Here is a 27,651-nt window from a genome sequence, read left to right as displayed (position 1 = left end):
TAGATTTTTTCTTAAGTAACACAGCCTTTTCTTTTGAAATGAAGTTTTGTATGAAATCACAGTATGTAAACAGATAGACACAGAATTGCCCTGGCAATAGGCTGGGGAAGAGAAAAACTGCTTGCTTTTCTCATCTCTCCAGGTTGCTCCAGAGGCATCTTTACTTCCTATCTTTCCAACCTCTCTATACCCACAAACATCCTAATCTCCAGCCATTCTGAACTATTTGCAGACTCCTGTATCATACTCCTTTTCATCTCGGTGCTTCTGCAAAATGCTTCTTCATCTGCCTTGAACCTGTGGTAAGCCAGTTCTCTCAGCTCAAGTAGAACCTCCCAGCCCTTCTTCCTCTTCATCATTCCTTCCCTTTTTAAAAGTGCCTCTATTATCACACTTACAACAATAACAAAAATTGTAACTTTCTGTTTACACATCTTTCTTCCCTTCTAAACTGAGGGCTTCTAGAGATCAGAGACCCTGTGTTTTCCTCCGTTAATCTCTTTAATGTATCTCAGTAATGAATGAATAAATCAAAGAATGAATGGCCAAGGAAGCTGAGCTAGCCAAAGCCTGAATTGGCAGTCAACCAAGTTTTTTTGTTTGTTTGTTTTATTAAGATATAATTCACATTCCTTACAATTCACAGGGCTGTGCAACAATCATCATAATCTAATTTTAAAATATTTTTGTCCCCCCAAAAAGGAAACCACCCTTCAGCAGTCACTCTCCATCCCGCGACCCACAATACACTCCCCAGCCCTAGACAACCACTAATCTACTTTCTCAGGCTACCAAATTTAACACAGGTAAATGATCACAAATCCTACAAATCTACACGATTCTGGACCATGATGTGAAATTTGGTAGATAACTGTCCCCCTTTATCAATTTGTACCGCAGAAAGGCAAACTTATATTGCAGCTTCAGGTCTAATCTGTAATTTATTAATTAGACTGATCGGAAATTTATTAGTACTAGATCCACATTTAACAAGGGTGGTTGGTTTGGGTTGGTCTTGCTTTGTATTGTTGCTGTTGAAGTCAACCCCCTTTAGTAGTATATACTTTGGCAGAAAACAGAGTAACTGAAAAAACTTGCAACCTCAGGTGGCGATTGTGAAAAGTGCCTCATAATCTCTTCTAGGATGTTTAGCCCCCTGGAAAATGAGCGTTAAGTGAGTAGTCACTTTCCGGGGCTTTTATTTTTAACGCGATTTCTTCCAACAGGCTCACCTCTGGATGGATGTTGTGCGGGTGGACACGCGGGAAGCTTCAAAAATCAGAGCTCGGTGTTTCAACGAGGGCACATTTTCCGACATGGTTCGGGTCTAGCGCGTTACCAGGCGGTAGCATTTCCCCTCGCGGTCGCTCGTCAAGTCGCGTGCGCAGTGACGTAGCCGGCGCACGGTGAGGCGGAGCGCGGCGCGGTGCACGCTGGGATATTTAAGTCTTCTCCGCGGCGCGGAGCCGCGATGTCTCCGGCGGCTGCTGCGGCTGGAGGAGGCGAGCGGCGGCGGCCCATAGCGAGTGTCAGGGACGGCCGGGGCTGGGGCTGTGGCGGGCCGGCTGGGGCGGCGCTCCTCGGCCTGTCGCTGCTCGGCCTCGTGCTGTACCTGGTGCCGGCGGCGGCTGCGTTGGCCTGGCTGGCTGTGGGGGCTACAGCGGCCTGGTGGGGACTGAGCCGCGAGCCCCGAGGGTCGCGCGCCTTCTCGCTCGTTCGGAACGCGCGGCGTCAGCGAACGCTGCTCGCCTCTCCTCCGGCCAAGTCGGCAGTAAACGGAAGTCTCCTAGAGCCGCGGAGCCTACTCGAAGGACCTGACCCCGCTGAACTGCTCCTCATGGGCAGTTACCTGGGCAAGCCCGGCCCCCCGCAGCCTGCCCCGACCCCGGAGGCCAGGGTCCTGCGAGAGAGGCCTGGCCGCCGCCCACCTGCCCGTACCGCGCCGCCTGCTCAGTCGGCCCATCCCAATCGCGTTCACGTTCACCCCTCCCTCCCTACTCCTCTTCTTCGACCCTCTCGGAGGCCTGCCCACAGGTAAGATAACCCTGATCTTCCCCACACCTCCTCTCTGTCGACTGGCTTTGAATTGAGGCCATGACTTTTAAATCCGATTTCCTTTTTCATTAAGTCCAAAGTGGATTCTGTGTCGTTTTGTCCTCTCAAACACCTTGGTGCATGTCACCTGTCTCCTGACCCCCTTTACCCTTTGGAATGAGATGCGATGCCACAGCTGCTCCCTTCCAATTCTTAAAACTGTGTGAATTTTGAAAAACGGCTAAACTATCCTTCTGGTGAAAATGTCTTTCTCTTTCCTGTGTGGTTATATAGTATCTTTTGTCAGATTTTTTTCTTTGGACCACGAATAGAAATTCTGAGGTTAGCCAAGCTCAGGTGTTCCAGGAAACACCTCTTTGATAAAACTTGGTGGATAAAGATGATAAAACCAAAGAGACAGTTTCATCTAGTCCCAATAGCTGAGTGATACAAGAGTATACAGAAATTTGGTGAAAGTATTAGATTCTTGAAAAGTACACATAATTGAGAAGATGAACATTTAGGTGTTAAAAATGTTTGACTTTGGCTGTATATTAGTGACGACTTAGCAGAAAAGATTGAAAAGATTGAAGCGTTCTTGAAAAGTTGCCCCCTGCGCATCCTAACACACACTTTTCTTCCATCGTAGTTTTAATTGCGTTAGCGAGGTTTTCAATTTTCCTCTCATTGTTGAAGTCCATTGTAGGGACAGCTGTTAAGCAGCTGCCACATTCTGCCCTTAGATGGAGTGGGGGAAAGTTGCCATAAAAATACTGTGTGGTCTGTATTGCTTAGAAAAAGGTTTAAGCTCTTTGGAAAATATCTGAACCCACATGGTTCTTTAGTCATTTAAATTTTCTGACATTCCTTTAAGCTTCTTTGATATCTCCCATTCTCCACAGGGATTGTGGGACTTTATCACATCGGTTTGTAATAACACCTCGAAGAAGATATCCAATCCAGCAGGCCCAATATTCCTTGCTAGGGGTGCTTCCCACAGTATGCTGGAATGGTTATCACAAGAAGACTGTGCTATCTGCTCGAAACTCCAAAATGGTGTGCAGCCCAGTGACAGTGAGAATTGCTCCTCCAGATAGCAAATTGACTCGTTCTCCAATGTGAGTATTGTCTTGAAAGAATAGACTCCTATTTATGTCCACTTTATTCTTCTGCAGTTATTCCTCTGAGAAAGCAAAAAAGGAAGTAGCTGCTTATTTGAATGAGAAATCCCAAATTCTAGTAATTGAACCATCTTTTGTTTTGTTTTGTTTTCCTTAGTCTGTAGCTAATTGCTAATTGCTAAGAGCAGTTTCTGTGAGGGTATAAATTATACTTTTGCTTGTTGGTTAATTTCTAATTTCTAGTGACTGAAGTCTGTGTTGTATGGCATGGTGATTAAAATATATTAATGCTAGAATCTTGTCTTTCATTGCAGACCAGAGCAGATTATCAGCTCAACACTGTCCTCACCATCAACTAGTGCCCCAGACCCATGTGCAAAGGAGACTGTACTGAGTGCCCTCAAAGAGAGGAAGAAACGAATAGTAGAGGAGGAAGACCAAATATTTGCTGATAGCCAGGAAAATAAAAGAAGGTAACAGGCCCAGCAGAGTAAATAAACAGGCTTCTCACATGGGCTCCTGGGATTTGTTGAAATACAGAGGCCAGCTCCAGTTTGTGACTTTATTAGGTCCCCTTCTTTGGCTTGGTAACAAGTATAAGTATACAAAGAGAGGAGGTTGAAGTCACTAATTAGGATTCAGAACTGCTTGTGGCTTTCCAAGGAGTCAGCTAAGGATTCTTCTCATTTTTTAATTCAGCAAATTGGACACCCACTATGTGCTGGATCCTATTCCAGGTATAGTGCAGAGAGCTTTAAACAAGACGAAGTCCTCATGGGACTTACTTGAGGGAGAGAGACCAAAAAAAAAAAAAAAAAAAAAAGCTAATAAAATAAACAAGATAATTATAGACTAAAAGTGTATAGACATTAAAAAAAAAAAAAGGTAATATAACAGAGGGTAATGAGAAGAGGAATGGCTCTCTGATGAGATGGTGAACTCCACACTAAAAATCATTGGCCCCATTACCGAGACCGGATTGTTCATATCCTGCAGCTTTAAAAGTTGGCCATTTTTTTCTTTTCTTTCTTTCTTTTTTTTTTTTTTTTTTTTAATGGAGGTACTGGGGATTAAACCCAGTACCTCATGCACGCTAAGTATATGCTCTACCACTGATCTGTTGCCTACCAAAGTTGGCCATTTTTGATACTGTAGGTGACAAAATTAAGTAGGGAAATATTAATGCAAGTATATTTGTGTAACAGGGAAAGCTCAGGTAATGATGACTAGAGATATGACTGACAAGTGAGCAGTTTGAGCTAATGTTAACTGGCTAAGCAGAAGAGGGAAAGAGGAAATAACTATTTTTATGGTCCAGATAGATTTTTCATGTTCTTCAGGGTGGTAGTATTTCTTGACCCTTATTAGCCTGTAACTGGGGATTCTGTGTTAATCTTTTCTGGAATTGGAATAAGCAATGATCATATGCACCATGGATAGACCCTTCTTATGTATGATACTGCAAACTTCACATACTAATCTCTAGAGCTGTATAGGATATGTGGGTTGGCCCCTAAAGTGTTGCTTTGTTTTTAATTTGTGGATGATAGGGTGTTACATTTGTGATTGTGATACTTTGGTGAGAAGTTAGCAAATATTTGATAAACCTAAATAGTTCAAAAGGTCTTGAAATAGTCTCATACTTTCCTTATTGCCAGGACAGTCTTAGCATAAATTTACCTTTTGGAATCTTTGGGATTTGAAGCAGCCTTTTTCTTACCTAGCATGGAACCTGTGCTCCATAGAAATAGTATAAAATCCCAAGAATATGGGGATATGCTTTAAGGGGAAAAAGTAATTTCATTTAATTGAGAGTTTTTGTATTTGTCACAGGCGCCATGATAGCAGTGGGAGCGGACATTCAGCATTTGAGCCCCTGGTGGCCAATGGAGTCCCTGCTTCTTTCGTGCCTAAGTAAGTGAGACTCCACGGATGAGACAGACTATTTGGGAAAAGGACATTGTCAGAGTTACTGTCCTATAGATTTTCCTCTTTGCTTTTTGCATTGCTTTATTAGTTCACGTTCAAATCTTTGAAATCAGAGAGAACATTTTGAGTAACTTGTCACAGCAACTCTCTTCTAACTCCTTTTAATATTTTTTCATTAATATGGATAAAATATGCTAAGGCTAAGTGGGCTTATGGATATGTTTAATAACCGAGTATATAGACAGAAAGATCGCAAGATTTGTGCAATGGATAAAATGCAACAATATGGAATTTAAGATAAATGTTAAGTCTCTACATTTGAGTTTAAATACATTTGAAAAGGAATTAGATGGTGGGGAAAGTGGTTCAGGAATGTGTGTAAAAAGCCTTGAGGTAAGTTATATGCTTAAGCCAGCAGTATGATGTGGCTGCCAAAAAAGCTAACATGCCCCTAGTCTGTACTGATAGAACAAAGGCTAGGATGAGGCTGGTGAGTGGCAGTCCTGCTTTCCTTAGTTCTGTTCGGATTGTCCATGAGCATTGTGTTTGGTTCGGGGTACTACACTGTAAGAGAGGATGTACGCAAACTGAAATTCATTCCTGATGGAGCAGCTAAGATTTTATGGGGTGGTGCTGGTGGTGGGTAAGGCAGTTTTTAAGGTGTATAAATACTAGTCCAGAGGAGAAAAATCTCAAAGGAAGTAAGGAAAGTTGGATAATGGCCTCCAAAAAAAAGTGAAGGACTGTCACATGAAAGAAGAAAAACAACTTGTTGGTTTCGGCTCCAGATAATATCCATGGGTGAAAATTAGAGGAAGTACTTTTTGATCCACTATAAGAATAAACTGGTCCATGTAACAGAGGTTGGATGACTGTTCCACAGGAAAGATGTGTAGGGAATTTCTGTTTCACTTGGAAGCTTAGGAAAAATGGTTGGTTCATCTTAACACTGATTTTTTTTTAAAAACAATTTTATTTAGGTATAATTAGCATACAATAATCTGCCTGTTTAAACTGCACACTTTGATAAGTTTTGACATGTATACACTTGTGAAACCATAACTACTGTCAAGATAAGGAACATAACCTTCACCTCCAAAAGTTTCCTGTGCTCCTTAGTAATACCTCCCTCCATCCTGCCCCCATCCCCAGGCATCCACTGATCTGTTTTCTAGAGTATTATATCAATGGACTCATACATTTGGTTTTTAAAATATTTAGCTTTCCCCTCCTGACTGTCAGATGTAAGTTTATTTAAGATAGATTTTGTGTCCATGGACAAAGCCTTAAAAAAATGCTATCTTCTGTAGTACATCTAATGATCTTTTCCCCTTTTTATTAGGCCTGGGTCTCTGAAGAGAGGTCTTAATTCCCAGAGCTCAGATGACCACCTGAATAAGAGATCCCGCACCTCTTCTATGAGTTCCTTGACAAGCACGTGTGCAGGTGGCATCCCTAGCTCCAGCCGCAATGCCATCGCCAGTTCCTACAGTTCTACTCGAGGTCTCTCTCAGGTACACTTGTCTGTGGTGTGGGAGAAATGGGGTCCTAGCATTAATTAATTGATCAGCTGGTGTTTACTAATCACCTTTTATCTGTCAGATTTGGGGATTACCACTAAGCTAACAGAAGATACAGACCCTTGAGTGATAACTATAGACCAATGGAACAGAATAGAAAGCCCTGAAAGTAAAACAATCATACATGGAAGTCTATAGACAGAGCCATTATTGCAGATAAATCGGCAAAGGATGAATAATTCAGTGAATGATATTAATTTAATCAAAAGGCAGATTGAGTCCAGATTGCATTGGATCATAAAAGAAATTTATCCTATAGGCATTGAGAATTTAGTGAGAGTTTAAATATGAAGTGGTCGTAGCAGGGAAGGTATTGCTCAGTGGTAGAGTGTGTGCTTAGCATGCATGAAGTCCCAGGTTCAATCCCCAGTACCTCCATAAGTAAATAAACAGACCTAATTACCTTCCTCCCCACAAAAACAAACAAAAAATAAATTTAAAAAAAAATAAGAAATGGTTGTAATTCTTGAGAAAGAAGATGTCATATAGCTGAGGAAACAGAGCAAGCTTTGCTACCAGACTGACTTGGTTTCAAGTCTCGGTTCTTGACACTTGGGCAGGTGAATCACTTAAACTCTTTTTTTTTTATAAATATCTATTTGACTCAGCAACATTTATTGAGGCCTAAGCATTTGTTTTTTTCAGGTGGCTATCCTTTCTTGTTCTTTACCTGATCATAACATAGAAACTTAACTGATTCCAGCTTTTTTCTCAAGCTCATTCTAAACCTTGGGTTTCTTGACGTTAGTCTGATGGAATGCGTCTGCTATTTTACCACCTGACTTTGATTTAAATCCCTCTTTTCTTTTTTTAAACTTATATTAAGCATCGTTGCCTCCCTGTTTGTGCTTGTATGATGCAACTTTACTGAGTGAAAAATCACTAGAAGCTTCTCAGTAAGAAAAATGTTTGTGGTAATATTTAGTATCTTTGTAAATAGGCCAAAGATGGTGAAACTGTTTGCAGAGTGCTTATCCTTTATCAGTTACTTTGCCGCTAGGCGCCTTCAAATGAGGCAGAGATGAAAACTGATCGTCTTTGCTACCAGGGAACTCCACCTGGTAGAAGAGACAGGTGTATGGATAATTATCATATAACAGTAATACCACTGGTGTTGCAAAAGTCATCAATGTCGTGGATAAGTATATTTTTTTAAATAAAGTTAAACTGAAAATTTAATGAGAGCAAGACTAATTTACTGGCTTATCTTTATTAGAGCAGTTTTTTTTTAATTGCAGTATAGCTGTACAATATAAGTTACAAGTGTACAATATAGTGATTCATAGTTTTAACGTTTATACTCCATTTATAGTTATTATAAGTATTGGCTACATTCCCTGTGTTGTCCAGTGTATCTTACAGCTTATTTTATACGTAAGTTTGTACCTCTTAATCTCCTGCCCTTATTTTGCCCCTCCCCTCTTTCGTCTCCCTACTCGTAGCGTCTAGTTTGTTCTGTATATCTGTGAGCCTGCTTATTTTTTGTTATATTCAGTAGTTTATTTTTTAGTTTCCACATATATGTGATACTATACAGTATTTGTCTTTGTCTGACTTACTTCACTTAGTATAATGCCTTCCAAGTTTATCTGTGTTGTTGCAAATGGCAAAATTCCATTCTTTTTTATAGTTGAGTAGTATTCCATCATACATTTTTTATATACACACACACACACACACACATATATCTCACATCTTTATCCATTCATGTGTTGATGGACACTTAGGTTACTTTCATATCTTGGCAATTGTAAATAATGTTGCTGTGAATGTTGGGGTGCGTGTAACATCTTTTCAAATTAGTGTTTTGGTTTTTTTTTTTAATATATATCCAGGAGTGGAATTGCTGGGTCATATGGTAGGGAACAGTTTCTTAATTTACTTCCATCATTTTGATAGACAATATAGAATACACTTGTATGCACATCATAGCTCTAACCCTTTACTGAATGTGACAGTCTCCTTTTTATGCCAAAAATACATTCTTTCTACATTTATTAGTTAGCATTCCATTACTTTTTCAGATTTTTTTTTTCTTGTTAATACCAGCGATTGACTTTCCAGGAGCCTTTCTTCACAAAGAAATTTTTTTAGTTACTTAAAAGGAGATTCTATATGCAGTGATGAATAGAACCACAAAATTACATTAAAGGTTGAATGCTAGACTTATCAGCTAGGGTCAGTCATGTTCCTTCTGTTTGACTTTTAGCTGTGGAAGAGGAGTGGACCCAGTTCATCTCCATTCTCTAGCCTCCCCTCATCCCGCTCCCAGACACCAGAGAGGCCAGCAAAGAAAATAAGGTAATCCATTATAATTTGCTGTGTGGATTGTGACAGGTCAGGAAAGGAGGGACATTTACTTGGTTCTTAGGCTTTCTGCAACTCTGATCTGGAGGCTCCAAGAAATTAACATCTAGAGGACAGTGAGGCGCCCGCCTGAATCACTCTCATCTCTCCCAGTTCTCACGTACGGACTGGAGCAGCCTCTGGCTCCCCTCACACTGCAGCATGAGGGACTGAGGTGCAAGACAGGGAACTGGGTGAAGTCAGCAGGCAGCAGACTTCATGTTCTTGACTCCAGCTGACCTCTAGGTACCTATAGTCAAGTTGAATGTCACTCTGTTAGGGATCAGACCTGTGACTAGAACATTCAGGAACTTGATGGGTTGTAAGTAAGGTTTTGAAGATTATTGATTTGTGCTTATTTTAGGACAAAAGTTTCTCTGTGGCCCCTGTGAACTGCCTCCCTTCATTTTTGTAGGAATTGTCTTTTGACTTCTTTTATTTTTTTCCCTGGCACACTGAGGTCTTAAATCATGGTTGTTCTAGACCTTGTCTGGTTAGTAGGTAAGCAGGTACAAGAAGTTATCCAGTACTTTTGTCAGGTACTCACAGATAAACTTAATTTTCTGCCTTTTCCCCCTACAGAGAAGAGGAGCTTTCTCATGATTCTAGCTCTTCAACTCCATTGGTAACAGACAAGGAGTCCCAGGGAGAAAAGGGTAAGTTGAAGAGCACATAAGAGTGGCTTGCGATGGTAGTAGCAGTGTTGAGCATTGTTGTGTAAAGGGCCTGACAGATACCGAGATAGGAGTTCTGTCCTTCAGAGGTTTGTAGTCTGGTAAGGGAGAAGGTGACACAGAAAAATGGAGTATAACACGGGATGACAGTGGGATATAGATAACCTTAGGTTGAGGTATCTGTGAGCAATCCAGGTAATTATTGTCCAGTAAGCAATTGTATGCATGCGTTTGGGCCAATTCTCTCTTTATATCCTCTTGACTTTAGAAATAATCTTGCAGACACCATCCAAGAGCCCAACTCATGGAAGATAGAATTTTTTAGATACCCAGTGAAAATTCAATGTTAAAAACAGGTGGACAGACAAACCTATCCATTTCTGGCAGAGAGGAAGAAGAAAACAAGTCTATATTTCTTTCCTCAGTTGCAGATACAACCACATGGAAGAAACAGAACTCGTGGAATTCCCCATCAACACCTGGCAGCTCTGGGCAGCGTAAACGGAAGGTTCAGCTGCTGCCCTCCAGGCGAGGGGACCAGCTGACCTTGGTATGGTCTTGTCCGTCTACCTCGGCCCCCCGAGCTTAGCTCTGTATTGCAAAAGCCAAATACAGGATTCTTCCAGTTTCTTCTGATTGACTTGACTTCTTTTTCTCTTTGGTAGCCTCCACCTCCCCAGCTTGGTTATTCAATCACTGCTGAAGACTTAGACTTGGAAAAGAAAGCTTCACTACAGTGGTTTAACAAGGTCTTGGAGGATAAGACTGGTAAGGAATATAGATCTGTTTCACACTCCAGAGAGGGTTTGTTGGTTTTATTTCGGTCTTTCTCCTCTGGGAAATCTATTTGGGTCCTCAGTGGAATCTGGAAGACAGCATTGAGATTGAGGGGGAGCATTTCTAAATTAGTTACATAGAGACCCTACATTGCCACTGAGAAGAATTCCCACACAAGGGAGGACAGTGTCATCATTTCTTTCTTCCTTAGATACTGCCTCGAACTCTGTCACTGAGAACCCGTCTACCAGTCAGTCACCTTTCACTTTTACCCTGCCTGCTGCTGGGACTGCCACCTCCCCAGCCTCCCTCCCAGCCCCAAGCACTAACCCACTGCTGGAGAGCTTGAAGAAGATGCAGAATTCCCCAGGCCTGCCATCCCCCCCTGGTGAGTGGGAGAGCTTGCTTTGGAGCATGTAATAACATCAGCCTTTGTTTAGGTGGAAATAAAAGCACCATGCCAATCGTTGCTGAAAATTGTTGTAAAGGTTGAACCTATTTTGGCTTCCCAGACCCAAGCTGGTGCAAGCCTAAAAAGCTTCAGAAGTCTGTCATCAGGACATGTTGGGGTGGGGGGCAATGGGGGTACTGCAACACGTGAAGCTGGGGGAGACAGCATAGTTTTGGTAGTCCAGTGGCTCTTGACTTGAAACTCAGCCTTGTGGTCGTCGTCTGTAAAATGCAAATGATGCTTACCTCATGAGGTGTCCCTGAAGTGTAAATAATCACCTGGGTAAGATGTCTTGTCACATGCTTACTACACCACAGGCACAAGACCATATTAATTACTTTTCCTCTAGGTTTGCAAGGGTCCAGCTGACTGTTCCAGTCCCGTGCCTTCCCAGTGCTACACACATGCACACTCCTATTAGTGCGCTTTATCGTATAGTAGAGTGTGTTAGCTGTTCAGCCCCTGCCAGGGCTCACGGGCAGAGACTGTCTCATTCCTGTTACACGTTCTGAACGGAGCACCTGGGCGAATGTAGCACATCTTTGTTTGATGAATAAGGTATATTGTAGGTAATTGACTGGACTTGAGTTCAGGTGATTGGATGTTCCTTGGTTTCTACACATTTAACCCCCAACTAGGCTAAGTTTTATCCCCTTCTATCTTTCTTCTGATCTGTGAAGGGTAGAGCTTGTGAAACTTCTTCATTTTTAGGAATGAACATTTTAAGGGCCTGTGATAGGTTTAGTTGTAATTATTGACTGTTGAATCCCTAGCTCTGTGCCAGGCCTTGAGCACCATCAGGTTTGAGGGGATTCTGAATTCATTTTCTCTGCTCTTCTTCCCAGAATCTGCTGGAGTGGCAACCACTGTGGCCCATTCACCTCTGAAGACACCCAGCCCTCTGGCCCTTCTTGGCTCTTCACAGTCAGGGCCCCTTCCAGGCACCTCCTCAGACTCCACGTCCACAGCCACTTTCTCGGGTCTGACCCCTGCTTCTTCCACAGGGCCAGTCACTGACACCGCCAAGTCACCACCAGCCCCTCAGGCCGAGACATCTGCCAAGTCCCCAGCCCCATCTGCCCCATCTCCCACCCCTAAGCAGAGCATTCTGTTTGGAATGCTGAACACCCCACCTGCAGACCCTCCTGTCTCTGCAGCTCCTGTTGTGTCTTCAGCGTCTCCCATGTTCAAGCCCATTTTTGCAGCTCCACCTAAAAGCGAGAATGAAGGCCCCTTGCCTTCTAGCCCTTCCAAGGTCACAACCACAGCCTCTTCCAGCTCAGCCCTCCCCACGATGACCAGCACCCCACTTCTCACTTTCAAACCTGTCTTCAACACCATGGGGCCACCTACATCTGTGCCCCTGTTAACTCCCTTCTTCAAGCAAACAGCTCCTCCAGCCACTACCACGAGCGCCCCTCTCTTCACGAGCCAGGCCAGTGCCACCCCGACAGTGGCTTCCATGACCACAGCCAGCACCTCCACAGACTCTGCTCCGAAGCCTGCGTTCGGCTTCGGTATGAGCAACGTGACCAGTACCCTGAGCAGCGTGACCAGCACCACGGCCTCCACCTCCCAGCCCTTCCTCTTTGGGACCCCGCCTGCTTCTGGTGCCAGCTTCACCCCGGCCATGGGCTCCATATTCCAATTTGGCAAGTCTCCTTCTGTGCCTGCTTCAGCAACAGTCACCACTTTTGGCCAGTCCCTTCCCAGTGCCGCTCAGACCGCCGCCAGCGGCAGCAGCACTGCCAGCTTTGGTGGTTTTGGCGGCACCCTCAGCACCTCCACCCCGGTCACCAGCAGCCAGCCCACGCTGACATTCAGTAGCACAAGCACCCTGGCTTTCAACATCCCCTTCAGCTCAAGCGCAAAGCCCCCTCTGCCGTCCTACCCGGGAGCCAACCCCCAGCCCACCTTCGGGGCCACTGACGGGCAGCAGCAGGGGGCGACCAAGCCAGGCCTTGCCCCTGGCTTTGGCAGCTCCTTTGCTTTTGGAAACTCTGCAGCCCCAGCCCCAGCCCCAACTGCAACTCCAGCGCCAGCCCCAGCCCAGCCGGCCTTTGGCAGCGCCACACAGTCAGCATTTGGCGGTCTGAAACCCACAGCCTCTGCCTTCGGCACCCCTGCCAGCACCCAGCCCGCCTTCGGCAGCACCACAGCTGTTTTCTCCTTTGGTGCAGCCACCACGTCTGGCTTTGGAGCTACAACCCAGACCACCAGCAGCGGGACCAGTAGCTCGATGTTTGGCAGCGCAACGCCATCGCCCTTCACATTTGGGGGATCGGCGGCGCCAGCCAGCAGTGGGGGCTTTGGGATCGGCGTGGCCACCGCAGGCACCAGTGCCGCCTCTGGAGCATTTGGCTTCGGAGCAGGACAGAGTGGGACCACTGGCAGCACCACCCCTTTCGGGGGAGGCTTGAGTCAGAACAGCTTGGGCATGCCCAGCCAGAACACAGCCTTTGCCTTCAGTGTGGCCAGCACACCAGACAGCAAACCTGTGTTTGGAGGTAAGGTCAGGAGCTGACCCGGTCGGCTGTGCTGGGCGCTCCTGTGTTAGCACAGTTCCGCTCTTGGGGAGCGTTACATTGTGGTAGCAGAGAGACAGGTATGAAACACATAAACACAGTGTCAGGTTGCAGTAAGTGTCTTGATAAAATATGTAATTAATAACGACTGGGGGCGAATGCCTTTCTGAGGAAGTAACACATTTAATCTCTGAGACTGTCTTTGTGATAAGAAGGATGTGGGGGTGTGAGGGGCCCAGAGGCAGAAACAAGTTGGGTAGGTTCATGAACAGAGGAAGTCAGGTGTGGCTGTATGTTTAAAAGTAGGGAAAGTGGTATCAGATGAGGTCGCGAGGTAGGCAGAGTTGGTTAGTAGGTCAGTCATGGCCAGGGTTGAGTGCCTGGATTGTCAGTACTAAGGGAAATCAGTGTAGAATTTCAAGCAGAAAAAATGAAATGACTTTTGCCTCGTGGAAGATGAATTATAAGGACTTTTGACCCTGGTAGCTTCTGTTTTCTTCACGGAGTGTGAGAGAAGGTCTTGAGGAGTGGGTTAGGCTGAAATGCCTACACAGGAGGGCCCGTTGAAGCAGTCGCTCTGGAGCAGGGGAAGGGGAGGAGTGCCACAAGATGTCACAGGACCACAGGCCACCTGGAGGCTGGAAAACAGTAGTGAATTTAAAGTGAGACAAGTCAGCATTGGTGCTTTTCCAGCAACATCCAGCCTAAAATCAGCGGTAGCAGACAAAGCCAGCCTGTTGAAGCTCAAGCAAGTGAAGCGGGCAGGGCAGTGGACTGGGATTCCTGAGGAGGCTGAGGAAACACGGGAGCCAGGGTGCTCGGAACAGGGAGCTGGGAGCGAGGGCGGGGAAGTGGGGACTGGAGCAGCTGTGGCGGGGACGGGGAGATGGAAGGACTCCTGTGCAAGGTCAGCCCTCAGGGAGCAAGAAAGATGCCTGCCCCACTCCAGTCCCCAGACAAGGAAGAGCTCAGAGGACGCAGCCCTCCCCAAGGGGTAGGAGGGAAAGCAGCATCAGTGCTGGATGGCAGGATGGCGAGGGCGGCCACATTCGCTGATGACTGAGTCCCAGTGCGCCCGGTGGGGAGATAGGGGACCCCCAGTGGGAAGGAGGGGGCAAACAAGAAGAGACTTAACACATCTAGTACTGATAGAAGGGAGGTAACCTCAGGGTAGAAGGTGGGGGTCCACTGAGTGTCCCCTCTTCTGTGGTTTAGTGGTCAAGGGAACACAGGCCCTGCTCCTTAGGTGGCCAGAAGGCAACCCTGAGGGGCTGTCTCTGCGGCAGCACAGCTGTGAGCAGGCTGGAGGCACACCTGGAGTGGCAGGTATTCGGGCTTAATTATCCCGAGCAGTTCCTCTAGTGGCGTGAACTGGAGCTGAAGGGTCCTCTGGGGGAGGCCCTACTGGGAGCAGAGACCCTCACTCGGATAATTACCATCTGCTTTGAGGCCCTCCGCTCACCAGCCTGGTCTCAACAGTTCTCTGCTGTCTCTTCATCCTAGGCACCTCCACACCCACCTTTGGTCAGAACACCCCTGCCCCTGGGGTGGGCACATCGGGCAGCAGCCTCTCCTTTGGGGCATCCTCAACACCCACCCAAGGCTTTGTTGGAGTTGGACCTTTCGGTAAGCGGCCAGTCTCTTTGTTGCCAGCGTGACCTGCTTATCTCCTCTCTGAAGAGGGGGTGGGGTGGGCTGGTCCACCTGGGAGTCCAGCACAACCCAGGTTTGGAGTTGGACAGAGAGATCAGGGAGGAGCCAGCTCAGGAAGAATTTCCCAGATCTCTGGGAAGCCAGGTAAAAACGCCTTCCTGGGCCTCACTCCCAGACTGTCTGTGGTTCTGGAATTTTGCATTTTTAATCAGCCCCTCCCCCAAAATGATTGCTAGAACTTGGGAAGCCCTTTCCTAGCATCCAGTGTTCTTCAGAGGAGTGTTGTCAGGTCGCAGCTGCCCTGATGAGATCTTGTTGAATCTTTCCAGGACCAGCGGCCCCTTCCTTTTCCATCGGTGCGGGATCCAAGACCTCAGGGGCTCGGCAGCGACTGCAGGCCCGAAGGCAGCACACCCGCAAGAAATAGCCTTTGTCCCTGCCCATTCCCCCGCCCCTTGCCCAAATCTGCTAGGAAGAGCCTCTGACCCCTCTAGTTCCATAAAGCAGACCTACCCCAGGCCTCTGGCTTCAGCCACCAGGGAGGTAGCAGCAGCCCCGGCGGCTGTTTCCCTCTCCTCCAGGAAGCAGAAGCCTCGGGCCATCGAGGGAGGTGGGGCGGGACAGGGCGGGGCAGGAGCCTGCTACCTTACTTGAACAGTTCCGCTGGTGAGGCTGGAGAGAACTAAAGAAACACCTGTACATATGGTCCACTTCCTTCCCTGACTCTTGTGTGGTGTTTAAGCTTAGTCAGGCGGCCTCCCTTCCCGCCTTTTCCCTGAGAGCCATCTTTGCCGGAGGGTAACGGAGGGTCACCACTTGCATCTCTGACATGCACTTGATGGGACTGGGGGAAATGGATTATCCCTAAAGCTTTACCTTGCTTGGCTTGGCTATAAAAAGTGGTTCTCCCCTTGTCCCTTTAGGGGGCTGTTTCCCCATTTCTTGCTGCTTTATCCCTCACTGGTTCCTTACAGGATCGATTCCTTTTAAAATGATCCTGAATCTAGCTTTGCCTTGGAGACCCCAGTGGGTGCCGCTCCTGCTGTTCCACTTCCTCCTGCCAAGTCTGAGCCGATGTTTCATCCCCAACCCTCTCTGCCAGTTTGGCCCCTAAAAGCTTGGTGGCTCAAGACTGTTAGCCTGGCAGACCCAGGGGTGGTACCTCACTCCAGGAGATGGAAGCTCTTGGAGCAGGCAGGATGCCCACCACTGCTTTCAGCTGCCTCCTCACCCACCTTCCCTGTTGGCCTCACTGGGCTCGTCTGCCTCTCCGGGATTGTACGTTTAAAGCCTTGTTCTGTGTTATTTTGTCTGATGCTCATGTCTATTGCTCTTTGAATCGAGTTTGGAGGAAGCATTGAATTGTATGAGTGGCGGCATGTTGGTAGTGCCGGACTTAACTGTTTCTCAAGTTTCTGGGGCCTAGCTAATTGAATGTGCAAAGTAGCACCACTTTACGGCTGTAAGTGCCGAGTCCTGGATTTTCAAATGGTGTTTTGACTTTTAAGGGCTGGCAGCCCAGGAGGATGGGGCCAAGGGGAAGCAAAGGCCTCTCCCCTCTGCTGTTTCTTTCCCACCTCCCTCACCTCACTGTAGGCAAGATCACCCGTAGGGTATGTTAGAAAACCTAAATTAATGAATCACATTTTAAAATTACATTACTCCCCACCCCTTCCCTTCTTTTTCCTTTGTTCCAAAACCACATACCCTAGGCCCAAGAGCCTTGCTGCCAGGCCCATCCTCTTTGGGAGAAGTATGAATGCGTGTGTCTAAATTAAAAGAAAAAATATTTAAACATTTTTTAACAAAATAAAAATTTATTTTTGTATTTAAGCTAAATTGCCTTTTAAATTCCTTCAAGCTTGGTTCATTGAGGTGGTTAAGTATAAATGCTATTGACTAGAAATTAGCTGTACTGTTAAGTTATACCTGTGTGAAGAAGAGGCTCAAATGCTGTCCCAGGCAGCTTTCCTAAGGGACTAGAGCTCCTTCTGGAAACATATAAAAATGTAATTCTTATTTTATAAATAATGTGATGTAGATGTAACTAGTCCCCCCACCTTTGTGACTGAGGGTGAATGTTCTGTGGCAGGGGACTGCTCCTCCCCGCCCCCAAGAAGAGCTCTGTTGTGTGTGGAGCTGGGGGGGCCCTGAACCTCAAATACCTACTAGATTGGAGGGGGGGTGGGGCACGGGTCTAGAAATCAAGCTTCTACCTATACCTTATGTAAGGTAGACCCTCTTAGTTTAGTGCTCTAAGCTAGTTTACCTCAGTTCCACCCACAGGCAGGACCGTTGGTCCAGGAGCCCCTGAAGCGGGCATCCTGGTGCCTGAGTGTGAGCGCGAGTGTGTACACGTACGTGCACTGGGCAGGAGCGGGAGGCTGGGACTTTCCACAACAAAGACTGAATTCCTGTGAGTCTAGTTGGAATTTTTAGTATGAATGTGAGATTTTTCTCTTTGCTTATGTCATTAAGAATAAAAAAACTGTGATCTATCGTAGACCATGTCCTGCCTTTTATTTTTATGGGCGGCAGCAGCGTGTCTCACCAGCCAGAACACAGCCCGGGGAAGGGACCCAAGGTCTGGGTACATGCATTCTCTCTCCAGCTGGAGAAACAGGGTTCCTAGTTTTCTTCCTACAGCCATAAAAAGAACCTTTCCAAATGGACTTGCTGCTTGGGGCTGAGGGCCTGAGACCAAGCTGAGGGGGGACCCAAGAAGTCAAAGCTTCAAGCCCCTGCTATGTGTCAGGCCCTGTACTGGGAGCAGCTGCTGCTTTTTGCCGCCTCTTCTTTCTCTTTGGGGCTCGGCTGGGTCTAAGGTCTGGTGCTGATGCCTCAGCCCATGGGACGGAGCTGAAAGAAAAGTACGTAAGTTAGTCATACCCCATCTTCCAGCATCGTTGTAGCAGGCCCCCTACTCACTCACCTTGGCACCTCTACCCGTTCAAATACAGCAATGAAGAAGCCACCCGTGAGCGTGGTCTCAGGGGAGGCCCGGAGGCAGTGCCCAGCATCTGGGAAAGTGCTGATGCCTCGGTGCGGCCAGGAGGGGAGGGCAGGAGCAAGCCTGCAGAGAGGAAACGGCAGAAGCTTGAGGTAAGAGGGCAGCCCCCTCCCCCAGACCCTGGTGGACACCCACTACCTGAAGGCTCCTGAGCTCTGCTGCAGGGCGGCTTGTACCACATCTTCATTCTCCTCCTGGCAGAGGGAGCACGTGGAGTAGACAAGGCGCTGCAGGGCCGGGAAGGTGAGCGCGTGACTAAGCACCCGCTGCTGGAACGCCGCCAGTGCTCGCAGGCGCTCCTTGCTCGGCACCCCTGCGCCGGGCTCCTCCAGCTGCCTGGTCAGCATCCCTAAGGAAGAGGGCTTTCACCACACACTGCGTGACTTCGAATGAAATCCCCACTTACAGACGAGAACGTCTGCCCAGGGTCACACGATGATTAAGAGTCAGAACTAAACCGAAGGCCAAAGCAAACTTCCTCCCCTTCTGCTCTAAGGCTGCTCTGGATCTGTGGGGCCCTTGGGCACACTTTCCCCAATCTCACCGGAGCCACTGCAAGAAGGATCCAGCAAGATATACTGGACCTGACGATAACGCTCGTCTGAGGGCGAGACCGCCAGGAAGTCCTGCTCAGCCAGCTCACAGCAAGAGACCCCGGCCCGGGTCAGCAGGGTAGCCATAGATGCCAGGCGCTTGGCATCCAGGTCAAAGGCAAAGATCTTCCTAGGGAAGAGGGCAGAAGTGAGGTGAACTGAGAATCTATGGAGCATGTAAGAGCCTACACCTCTGACATATGACAACACATACTTTTAAGTCAGGACAAACAGAAAATAGTATTTAAATGTTTTAAAATTATAAGTATTTTAAAAGGGTCAGTGGTTAGAAACAACCGGCCTGGGCACTCTATCCCAAGGGCTAAGGGATTCACATCTCACACCTGCAACCCACCGGGAAGCTCAGCTTGGGGCTAAACCACGAACTGCCCTTGGTCCAGAAGGAAGTATTGAAAGGAAAGGCCTCCTTTCAGTCTCATATCCTACTGGAGTAAGAGTTCCTTATTTCTTCTTACAAAGTACAGGATCAGACCTCACCCTACTCTTCTGACCATGGTGCTCACCCTTGGTTCTTGAGAAGAGCAGCCAAGTGACTGGTCTTGTTGCCCGGGGCAGCGCATGCATCGATGACGTGGGAACCCGGTGGTGGAGCCAGCAGCATGGCTGGGAGGCAGCTCGCCTGGTGGCGTGCACGCAGAGCACAGCGGCTGGGTGAACAGAGGCCCCGGGCTGGGCACTCCCCACCTGCTCCTCCCTCTTCCACCCATTTTCCCTACCTTGTCTTGTAGGATAAGGTGACCGGCTTGGTACAGTGGGTGTTCATGCAGATCTGTCTGGGCAGGAAACACGAGCAGCTCTGGCAACAAGGAATCCAGAAGAAAACACTTTCCTTTGAGGGCCCCTAAGTCCTCGAGGCTGCCAGGGAATAAGAGCCATTCATTCCATGTTTTCTGAATCATTCCATGCCAGGTACCAGGCCAGACTTTTCACAGATCACCTAACTGCTTATTTATGCAACAAATGCTTAAAACTGCTATGAATAAATTAACAGGGTGACAAGATAGAGGAAGCAGTTAAGAGAATGGGGTTTTCAGGCCAGACTCTGGGTTCAGGATCCCACCTCCACCACTGACCAGCAGCAGGAACATGGGCAAGTGCCCTCATCTCAGCCTCTGTCTGCACTTTGGGAAAATGGTAGGTGTGAGGATTAAATGACATGCAAAATACTTAGGAAAATACTTTGCACAAGTCAGGCATTCAATAAATGTTAGCTGGTACTGTTACAACATAACCCCGGGGGCTCTCCCCTTGAGTGTACTTTCTATCCCTTAATAAATCCTCACTTGACTTTCATTCATAGATAGATAGACAGACAGACAACCCTGGGGAAGGGCATGGTGCAGGGAGGTAAGTGCTGAGCTGATTTCTGATGGATGAGTTAGTAACATGAGGAGCTGAGGTGATAACTATATTCACTAAACTGCAAAGAAGCATTGTCCACTCCACCTGACTCACACAGAAAACAGGCCTAGAGAGTAACTCAGATCAGAAAGCTATCAAGTGGCAGAACTAGAGTTCAAATCCAAACACAGCCATTCTCTCCACCCTGATCTCTAAGCAGCATGCTAGAGGCAGACGGGGGAACATCTGTAACAGGTGGAGGGGAAGGGAGGGAGCAGAGGCGGCTTCCCAGAGCTGTAAAAGGACAGACCAGGAGGTAGGCGAGTGAGGGGAGGAGACCCATGGCAGATGAGCCTGGAAAGGAAGCAGGAGGCACAGCACAACAGAGAGCCAAGAAAGGATTTCCAGCAGGGCAGTAACACTTTGGATCCGGTTTCAGATCTGTCTCCAGCCCACACATGTGGGCAAACATGGCGATAAAGTCTGGAAGTGGGGAGACCAGTTTAGGAGATTCTTCTGTCAATCATGGCAGGAAATGATGCTTAAACCTAGGCACTGTCCAAGAGAATGAAAAGATCACTTTGTCAATGGACTAAATGCCTCAGTCCAAAGATATAAAGTAGCTGCCTGGGTTAAAAACAAAAACAAGACCCATCTATATGCTGCTTACAAGAGACTCACTTCAGAGCTAAAGACACACACAGACTGAAAGTGAGGGAATTTTAAAAAGATAGATAGTTCATGCAAATGGAAATAACAAGAAAGCTGGCATAGCAATATACTTATCAGACAAGGTAGACTTTTAAACAGTCTATAACAGACAAATAAGGGCATTGTATATGATAAAGGATTCCATATGAGAAGAGAATATTACACTTACTCACATTATATGCACCTAATATAGGAGCATCTAAATATGTAAAGCAATTACGAACAGACATAACGGGAGAAATAGACAATAATACAACAGCAGGATATTACCACCATACTTACATCAATGAACATATTATCTGGACAGAAAATCAGTAAGGGAACAGAGGTCTTCAGTGACATATTAGCTGGACTTAATTGGTATCTACAGGACATTTCATCCAAAAACAGAATACACTTTCTTTCCAAGTGCACATGGAATATTCTCCAGGATAGATCACATGCTAGGCCACAAAACAAGTCTCAACAAATTTAAGAGGACAAATTATATGAAGCATTATTTTTCCAACCATAACGGTATGAAACTGGAAATCAAGTATAGGAAGAAAAATGGGGACAACACAAACACATGAAGACTAAACAATATGCAAAAAAAAAAAAAAAACAAAACCCAAAATGAAACAAAACAAAAAACAAACAAACAAAACCCCAATAGGTCAATGAAGAAATCAAAAAGGAAATCAGAAAATACCTCGAGACAAAGATAAAAACACAACCTTCCAAAATCTATAGGATACAGCAAAAGCAGCTCTAAGACATTTAAAACAATGCAGGCTTACCTCAAGAAACAAGAAAAATTTCAAATGAACAACCTAACCTACCATCTAAAGGAATCAGAAAAAGGATAAAGTCAGCAAAACAAAAGAAATAATAGAAAGAGGAAATAAAAGAGACAAAAAAAAAAAAAACCCAAAGAAATAGAAAAGGTCAAAAAATCAAGAGCTGATTTTTTTAAAAAGACCAACAAAATTGATAAACCTTTAACCAGGCTCATCAAGAAAAAAGAGAATTCAAATAAAATAAAATTTGAAAGAAATGTTACAACTAATACCACAGATTAAAAAATCATACGATCTTCAACATTTTTAGAATAAGAAAGAATGTCAAATCATGTCTCTGGGAAATTATGGATTTTGACATTTCTGTTAATAGAATTTCTCAGGCTTTCCCTCTTGAAAAGTACTGGACTCTGTAAGACGGCTCTGTGTTTGGGATCTCACTCCAGGGAGAAACCCACAGCTGGATTCCTCTATAGACCTCTGTCAACACCCTTGCCCTCCCTACCTTGTCTTGTTGATATTGTACTGTTGTTGAGGTTTTTATTTTTATGTACTTCATATATAGAATTCTGAGCTAGGGTTGCTTTTGTGGCCTTTCTGAGAAGCTCTAATCTGAAATAAGATTAGATAATGGTGTGGAGTGTGTTACTAAATTAAATATATAAAGATACAGATATATTGATACATATACACACGTACAAACGATGCAGACATAGAAAAGTTATGAATGATACTACCTGATTCAACTGTGTAAAATAAACACTTAAGGCAGTATTTCTTGCCTTGCTGAGACCTGATATAATGGAAATATTAAAATACTCTTCAGAATAATTTCTTCAGCTACAGTAAGCTTGGTGTCACATAATTTTAAGAACTTGGCAGTAGAGCTCCAAGTGCCTCACGTTTCTTCATTTGGCTTTTGGTTACTGAAGCATTACTTGAACTAGAGGTTCCTGCGGGAAATGTTCAGAGGAAGTTTTATCAGGATTTTAATGTAAGGTTTCAAATGGAGGAAGGCAGGAAATTCAAAGTGTGCCTGGAGAGAACCCCTGCCTCCCTTTGTCAGGGCTTCTCAGAAATCTGTTCTGGATAGCATGAATGAATCAATGTGCAGTTTTATTAGATGGCATTACAGACAAAAATAATGCTGCCTTTTCTGTCTCTCAGGGCTGTTTCCATGGAAACTTCCATAACCAAACAAAAGCTACCAATCATTTAGCCAAAGCTTGTCTTGGCGCATAGACCTGTATTTCTTTAAAGAAAACTGTTTTCATACATTTGGTTGTGAGAGCAGGGGCTCTTGAACATGCCCTAGATTACAGAATACTTTTTCTCTTCCAGAATGTTTCTCTTGAAAATACAAAAAAAAATTTAAAATCCCTTGTCTGAGATCTGCACTCTGAACTTCCCTCAGCTCTTTAGATAACACCTCCAAACCTGTCCCAATATCACAGGTTTGGGGTCATTTTTAGAATGTCCCTTGTCACATTAAACAGAATGAATTTACCCTACATGTCCTCATAATAGATATGAGTGTTTGGAACCTTAAAGTAAACATATTTAGTGATAAAAGTCCTGGGAAATAAGACTTTAGAAAAGTATAGGAAATATTGAAAAAAAATCTGTAAGTTTGTGCAACACTGTATAACAAGTATAGGCTACTCCAGTGAATCCTAGATAAATTACTTTAGAAACATAAGGGTGACTTAACTTAGTGGCCAAAGTAACTGGATTACTTTGAGTATTCCAGGGTATGGTGCCATTGATAAGGAATTAAAGTAGGTCAAAATTTAAGTGACGTTGGTATTACTTTCTAAAGCTAGCTGTTCAGAGGAAGAAAACCACACTTTTTTCTATAGCCAATCAAATACTCTCTCTATATAATTAATATTCATATCTTTTTGTAAAATTCTTAACCTTTTGAATTTAAACCACAGTCTAACAGTCTTTTGACAATAATGGTGGTGTGATCATCCTTTTGTCTCGCTGGATTTTATAGTTAGTGAAACTATCTTTTCTCAACAAAGTGTATTTGAATAGTTCTGTCATCTCATTTATAAATTCTGTCTTGCATTGTGATTTAATTAACCTTACTATCCTTATGAAATGAAATGGTGGCTTTTTGAAATAAATTTACCAAAAATAGACATGTAAACATTTTAATAGATTCCTTATTAGCTGAAACCAGACAGGTATCTTTGGAGCTGACATGCCACTTGTTTATAGGCAGTTTGGATAAATCTATCTTCCAAGGTATACATTTGAATTCAACTTGGATTCTTTCAAAAAAAAAAAAAAAATCATAAGAGATACCACAAACAGTAATATACCAACAAAGGACAACAGAGAAGAAATAGATAAACTTCTAAAAACATAAGATCTTCCAAGACTGAATCAGGAAGAAACAGACAAGCTGAAAAGACTGATCACTAGCAGTGAAATTGAATCAGCAATCAAAAAATTCCCAGCAAACAAAAGTCCAGAACCAGAGAGCTTCACAAAGGAATTCTATGAAACATGTAAGGAAGAGCTAATACATATCCTTCTCAAACTATTCCAAAAAACTAAAGAGGAAGGAACACTCCTAAATTCATTCCATAAGGCCACCATTACCCTGATACCAAAACCAAAGACACTACAAAAAAAGAAAATTACAGGCCAATATCTGTGATGAATATAGATGCAAAAATCCTCAACAAAATATTAGCAAACTGAATTCAACAATAAAGATCAGACACCATAATCAAGTGGGATTTATTCCAGGGATGCAAGGATGGTTCAATATCCCTAACTCAATCAATGTGATACACCACATCGATAAAAGTATAAAAATCACATGACCATCTCAATCAATGCAGAAATAGCATTTGATTAAATTCAACATTCATTCATGATGAAAACTCTCATCAAAATTAGTACCAAAGGAACATATCTCAACATAATAAAGGCCATATATGATAAACCCACAGTTCACATCACACTCAGTAGGCAAAAGCTAAAATCTTTTCCTCTAAAAATTAGGAACAAGACAAGGATGCCTACTCTAGCCACTTACATTGAAGACAGTATTGGAAGTCCTACCCACAGCAATCAGACAAGAAAAACAACTAAAAGGCATCCAGATTTGAAGGGAAGAAGTAAAATTGTCACTATTTGCATATGACAAGATATAGATTTATTACAACTAATAAATGAATCCAGTAAAGTTGTAGGATACAAGATTAATATACAGAAAGCTGTTGCTTTTCTATACACTAATAATGAACCATCAGAAAGAGAAAGCAACAGCGGGGCAGGATATAGCTCAAGCAGTTGAGCGCATGCTTAACATGCAGGTCTCAGGTTCAATTCCACTACCTGCTTTACAAGTAAATAAGTAAATAACCTAATTACACCCCCCCAATTAAAAAAAAAAAACTTAAAAAAATAGACTCTTAAAAAAAAAAAGAGAGAGAGAAAGCAAGAAAACAATCCTGCTCAAGACTGCATCAAAAAGAATACCTAGGAATAAACTTGACCATGGTGGTGAAAGACCTATACTCTGAAAACACATATAAGACACTGATGAAGGAAACTGAGATGATATAAAGAAACAGAAAGATATCCCGTGTTCATGGACTGGAAGAATTAAAATTGTTAAAATGTTCATATTACACGGATCCCTGTTTCCCCAGGCACCTCCTTAGATGATGACAGCAAGGCAAGGTTCTAAACTCACCTGGAAGCCCGACCCTGGTAGGAGAAACCTTGTCTCTTGAAATAATCAATTGCATCCTCAGAGCAGGTCTTCAGAGTGTTCACCCGCACAAATCGAGGCACCTGGGAGGCTAGGAAGCAATGAGCAGTGAGTAGGCAGGAAGACAGCCCTCTCCTCTCAGGGCCTGTTGGTGATCCCCCACGCCCACAACTCCTTCCAGCTCACCTGGACCAGGCTTGGATCCCACTTCCAGCAGGTCCTCATTGCGGCTCACACCTCGGTGAACCTTGAGCCGGGCCAACTCTGCCTTCAGCCTTGCCTGGTGCCGGTCCAACAGAGCCTTCCATCGACCCCCACGCCCTTTAAAGCCTCTTCCCAGCAACAGCTCATATACTAACACCTGGGGATGGGGACAGGAGGAGCTAAAACCTTGAGCATTATTAATTCCTTAGAACTCCACAGTGTTGGAACTGGAAGGACTAAACAGACCACCTGTCAAGACAGTAATGCGTGACCTTGTTCAAGATCACACAAGAAATTAATGGCAGATATGTGATTTGAACCTGGTGCCTTTCTTCCCAGTCCGGAACCCTTTCCCCATGGCTTCTCATCAGGAGAGCTCTGGATCCTAGCCCTCCTCTTTGTCAACATCACCCTTTTGTTCTACCCAGAATCTCTACCGCCGCTACTCTGCACTTATGTTCTTAATCTTTCACACAAGGCTCGAGGTTAAAGCATCTTCATCTCACCTCAATTCATAACCCAGCGAAATGCTGCGCCTCCTCATTTCAGAGGAGCAACTAGCTAAACTCACATGGTGGCTGGTAGTGGAGCTGGGACCGGGTTGTAAGAGATCAACCTGCCCCAACCCTCCCCGCTAGCTACCTTGGCCAGGTGCGGCCGCAGCTTCTTCTCGGCGCGGAGCAGGCCGGCGCTGGTGATCACGGCGTCCAGCACCGCAGAGTAGCGCTGTGTCTCGCACACCAGTGCGTACAGCTGCTTCACGTTCTGCGCGCGGCCGAAAGGACCCAGGTAAGGCGGGGGCCAGGCGGGGAGCCCCAGGCCGGGGCTCCCCGCCTGGCCCCCGCCCAGGCCCGAACCCCTCTACCTGGAAGCTGCTGGCATACACTAGCCCTTTGAGGGAACCCTGGCGGCTCTCCACGCCCGCCAGCACTGCCGCCGCCGCCGCGTACAGCGCCATGCTCCGCTTTCGCGCGCCTTTACGGCTCTGTCGCGAAGTGCGCCGGCTCTGTGCCGCCCCGTTCCCTGGGACTTCCGGGGTCAGAGGGCACGGAGGTTCCGAACCCGGAAGTGCCCTGCCTGGTTCCCACTACTCATCCCAAGCACCAGCAAGGCGTTTGTCGGTTCACTCTTCTGTCAGGGTATGGAGGCCGACGCTGGCAGCCCGGTTCACCACTTCGTAGCTCTTCATTTTTGTCTTTCAATTTTTGCTGCTCTCATAGGCAATGAGATTTTACTAACGTTTTAATTTCTGTGATTGAGGTTGAGTATTTTCATGTTGTTTGTCATATATATTTCTCTGTTGTAACACGTGAATGTCTTTTGCTCACTCTTCTACCGTCTTTCTCTTAGTGTCCTTTATGTATTAATATATATCCCTTGTCTTGTATTGCCATTTTTTTTCTAGTTTATTGCTTTGTAATGTGGTTTGTAATTTTGGACAACATGGAGTTCTCATTTTTTGTATCTTTACCTTTGTTCTTTCTGCCTTTGCTGTCATGCTTGAAAGCCGCTTTGGACCTCTACAGTCGAGAAATTATTTACAGCTTCATCATTTCAGTTAACTCCATTTAGAATTGGGTCTGGCACATGCTGTGAGTAACGGCTCTAACTTTGTTTCCAAATGGTAGCCTTTCATGCATTCCTTGGGATGATTCATCTATAGTAACGTTTCCCCAGCCTGACCCTCGAGAGGACAGGAATTGGGTGGTGTTTGTGTCCCCAGAACCCATGTGGTTACTGATGCATGATGGGTTGATGGGAGGGAAAGAGAAAGAAAAAAGAAAAAACCCGCTACATGTGTATCTCAACTATTCAAGTAGACAGACCCCCATGGACTAGAATATTCCAACCTGTATATTCTCTGTACTGCTAACAGCACTGCCTTGAGGGCAGAGCAGCTACATAAGTTATTTGGAATTCCTTTGCACAGATTTATTTCTTCTTCCCCATTTAGTTATTCAATCATTTATATCAGTATGGACTCATGGATGTTTATTTTATACTTTGGGTTGTAATCCAAAATATTTTGTTGCTCAAACTGTTCCTGTTTTGGCCACTGGAAGTGCTTTCAGTTGGCTCCTATATCCCTTTCACAGGCCTCCTTTACTCCAGGGTTTTAGGTTTCTGTTTGTTTTTTTCATGTTTGTTTTTGAGCATTTCTTTGCT

At 45.1% G+C, this 27,651-nt stretch overlaps 2 protein-coding genes across 3 annotated transcripts; one reads left to right on the top strand and one right to left on the bottom strand.

Moving 5' to 3' along the window:
• Positions 1-1,431: 1,431 nt before the first annotated feature.
• Positions 1,432-17,593, top strand: POM121C (POM121 transmembrane nucleoporin C). Its single transcript, XM_010980753.3, has 13 exons — positions 1,432-2,034; positions 2,937-3,152; positions 3,470-3,628; positions 4,989-5,069; positions 6,427-6,598; positions 8,874-8,965; positions 9,593-9,666; positions 10,110-10,234; positions 10,350-10,452; positions 10,673-10,849; positions 11,758-13,419; positions 14,941-15,063; positions 15,420-17,593. Exons 1-13 carry the CDS (start codon positions 1,472-1,474, stop codon positions 15,515-15,517), a joined length of 3,645 nt encoding a protein of 1,214 aa, XP_010979055.3. The 5' UTR covers positions 1,432-1,471; the 3' UTR covers positions 15,518-17,593.
• On the bottom strand, positions 13,601-26,478 carry NSUN5 (NOP2/Sun RNA methyltransferase 5). Of its 2 annotated transcripts, none has more exons than XM_031432716.2 (10): positions 26,351-26,478; positions 26,128-26,250; positions 25,468-25,642; positions 25,264-25,372; positions 19,431-19,569; positions 19,218-19,333; positions 18,645-18,823; positions 18,239-18,449; positions 18,023-18,163; positions 13,601-14,075 (listed from the first exon to the last, which is right to left on the bottom strand). In XM_031432716.2, exons 1-10 carry the CDS (start codon positions 26,441-26,443, stop codon positions 13,970-13,972), a joined length of 1,392 nt encoding a protein of 463 aa, XP_031288576.1. In that variant the 5' UTR covers positions 26,444-26,478; the 3' UTR covers positions 13,601-13,969. The 2 variants fall into 2 exon arrangements, with proteins under 2 accessions (XP_031288576.1, XP_031288575.1); XM_031432715.2 differs by lacking the exon at positions 13,601-14,075 and adding an exon at positions 17,587-17,949.
• Positions 26,479-27,651: the final 1,173 nt, after the last annotated feature.

Source organism: Camelus dromedarius, chromosome 24, assembly GCF_036321535.1.
Source record: "Camelus dromedarius isolate mCamDro1 chromosome 24, mCamDro1.pat, whole genome shotgun sequence".
Lineage (NCBI taxonomy): Eukaryota > Metazoa > Chordata > Mammalia > Artiodactyla > Camelidae > Camelus > Camelus dromedarius.
This window is presented reverse-complemented; position numbering and strand designations above follow the sequence as displayed.

Bases quoted from the DNA above. Each gene is read 5' to 3' on its own strand.
- POM121C (XM_010980753.3), top strand. From the start codon at position 1,472: ATGTCTCCGGCGGCTGCTGCGGCTGGAGGAGGCGAGCGGCGGCGGCCC. The intron at 3,153-3,469 runs GTGAGTATTGTC...CTTTCATTGCAG, and splicing joins AAATTGACTCGTTCTCCAAT to ACCAGAGCAGATTATCAGCT. The intron at 10,235-10,349 runs GTATGGTCTTGT...TCTCTTTGGTAG, and splicing joins GAGGGGACCAGCTGACCTTG to CCTCCACCTCCCCAGCTTGG.
- NSUN5 (XM_031432715.2), bottom strand. From the start codon at position 26,443: ATGGCGCTGTACGCGGCGGCGGCGGCAGTGCTGGCGGGCGTGGAGAGC. The intron at 18,824-19,217 runs GTGAGCACCATG...CCTCTTCCCTAG, and splicing joins GCTCTTCTCAAGAACCAAGG to GAAGATCTTTGCCTTTGACC. The intron at 17,950-18,022 runs GTGAGTGAGTAG...CTTTTCTTTCAG, and splicing joins GAACGGGTAGAGGTGCCAAG to CTCCGTCCCATGGGCTGAGG.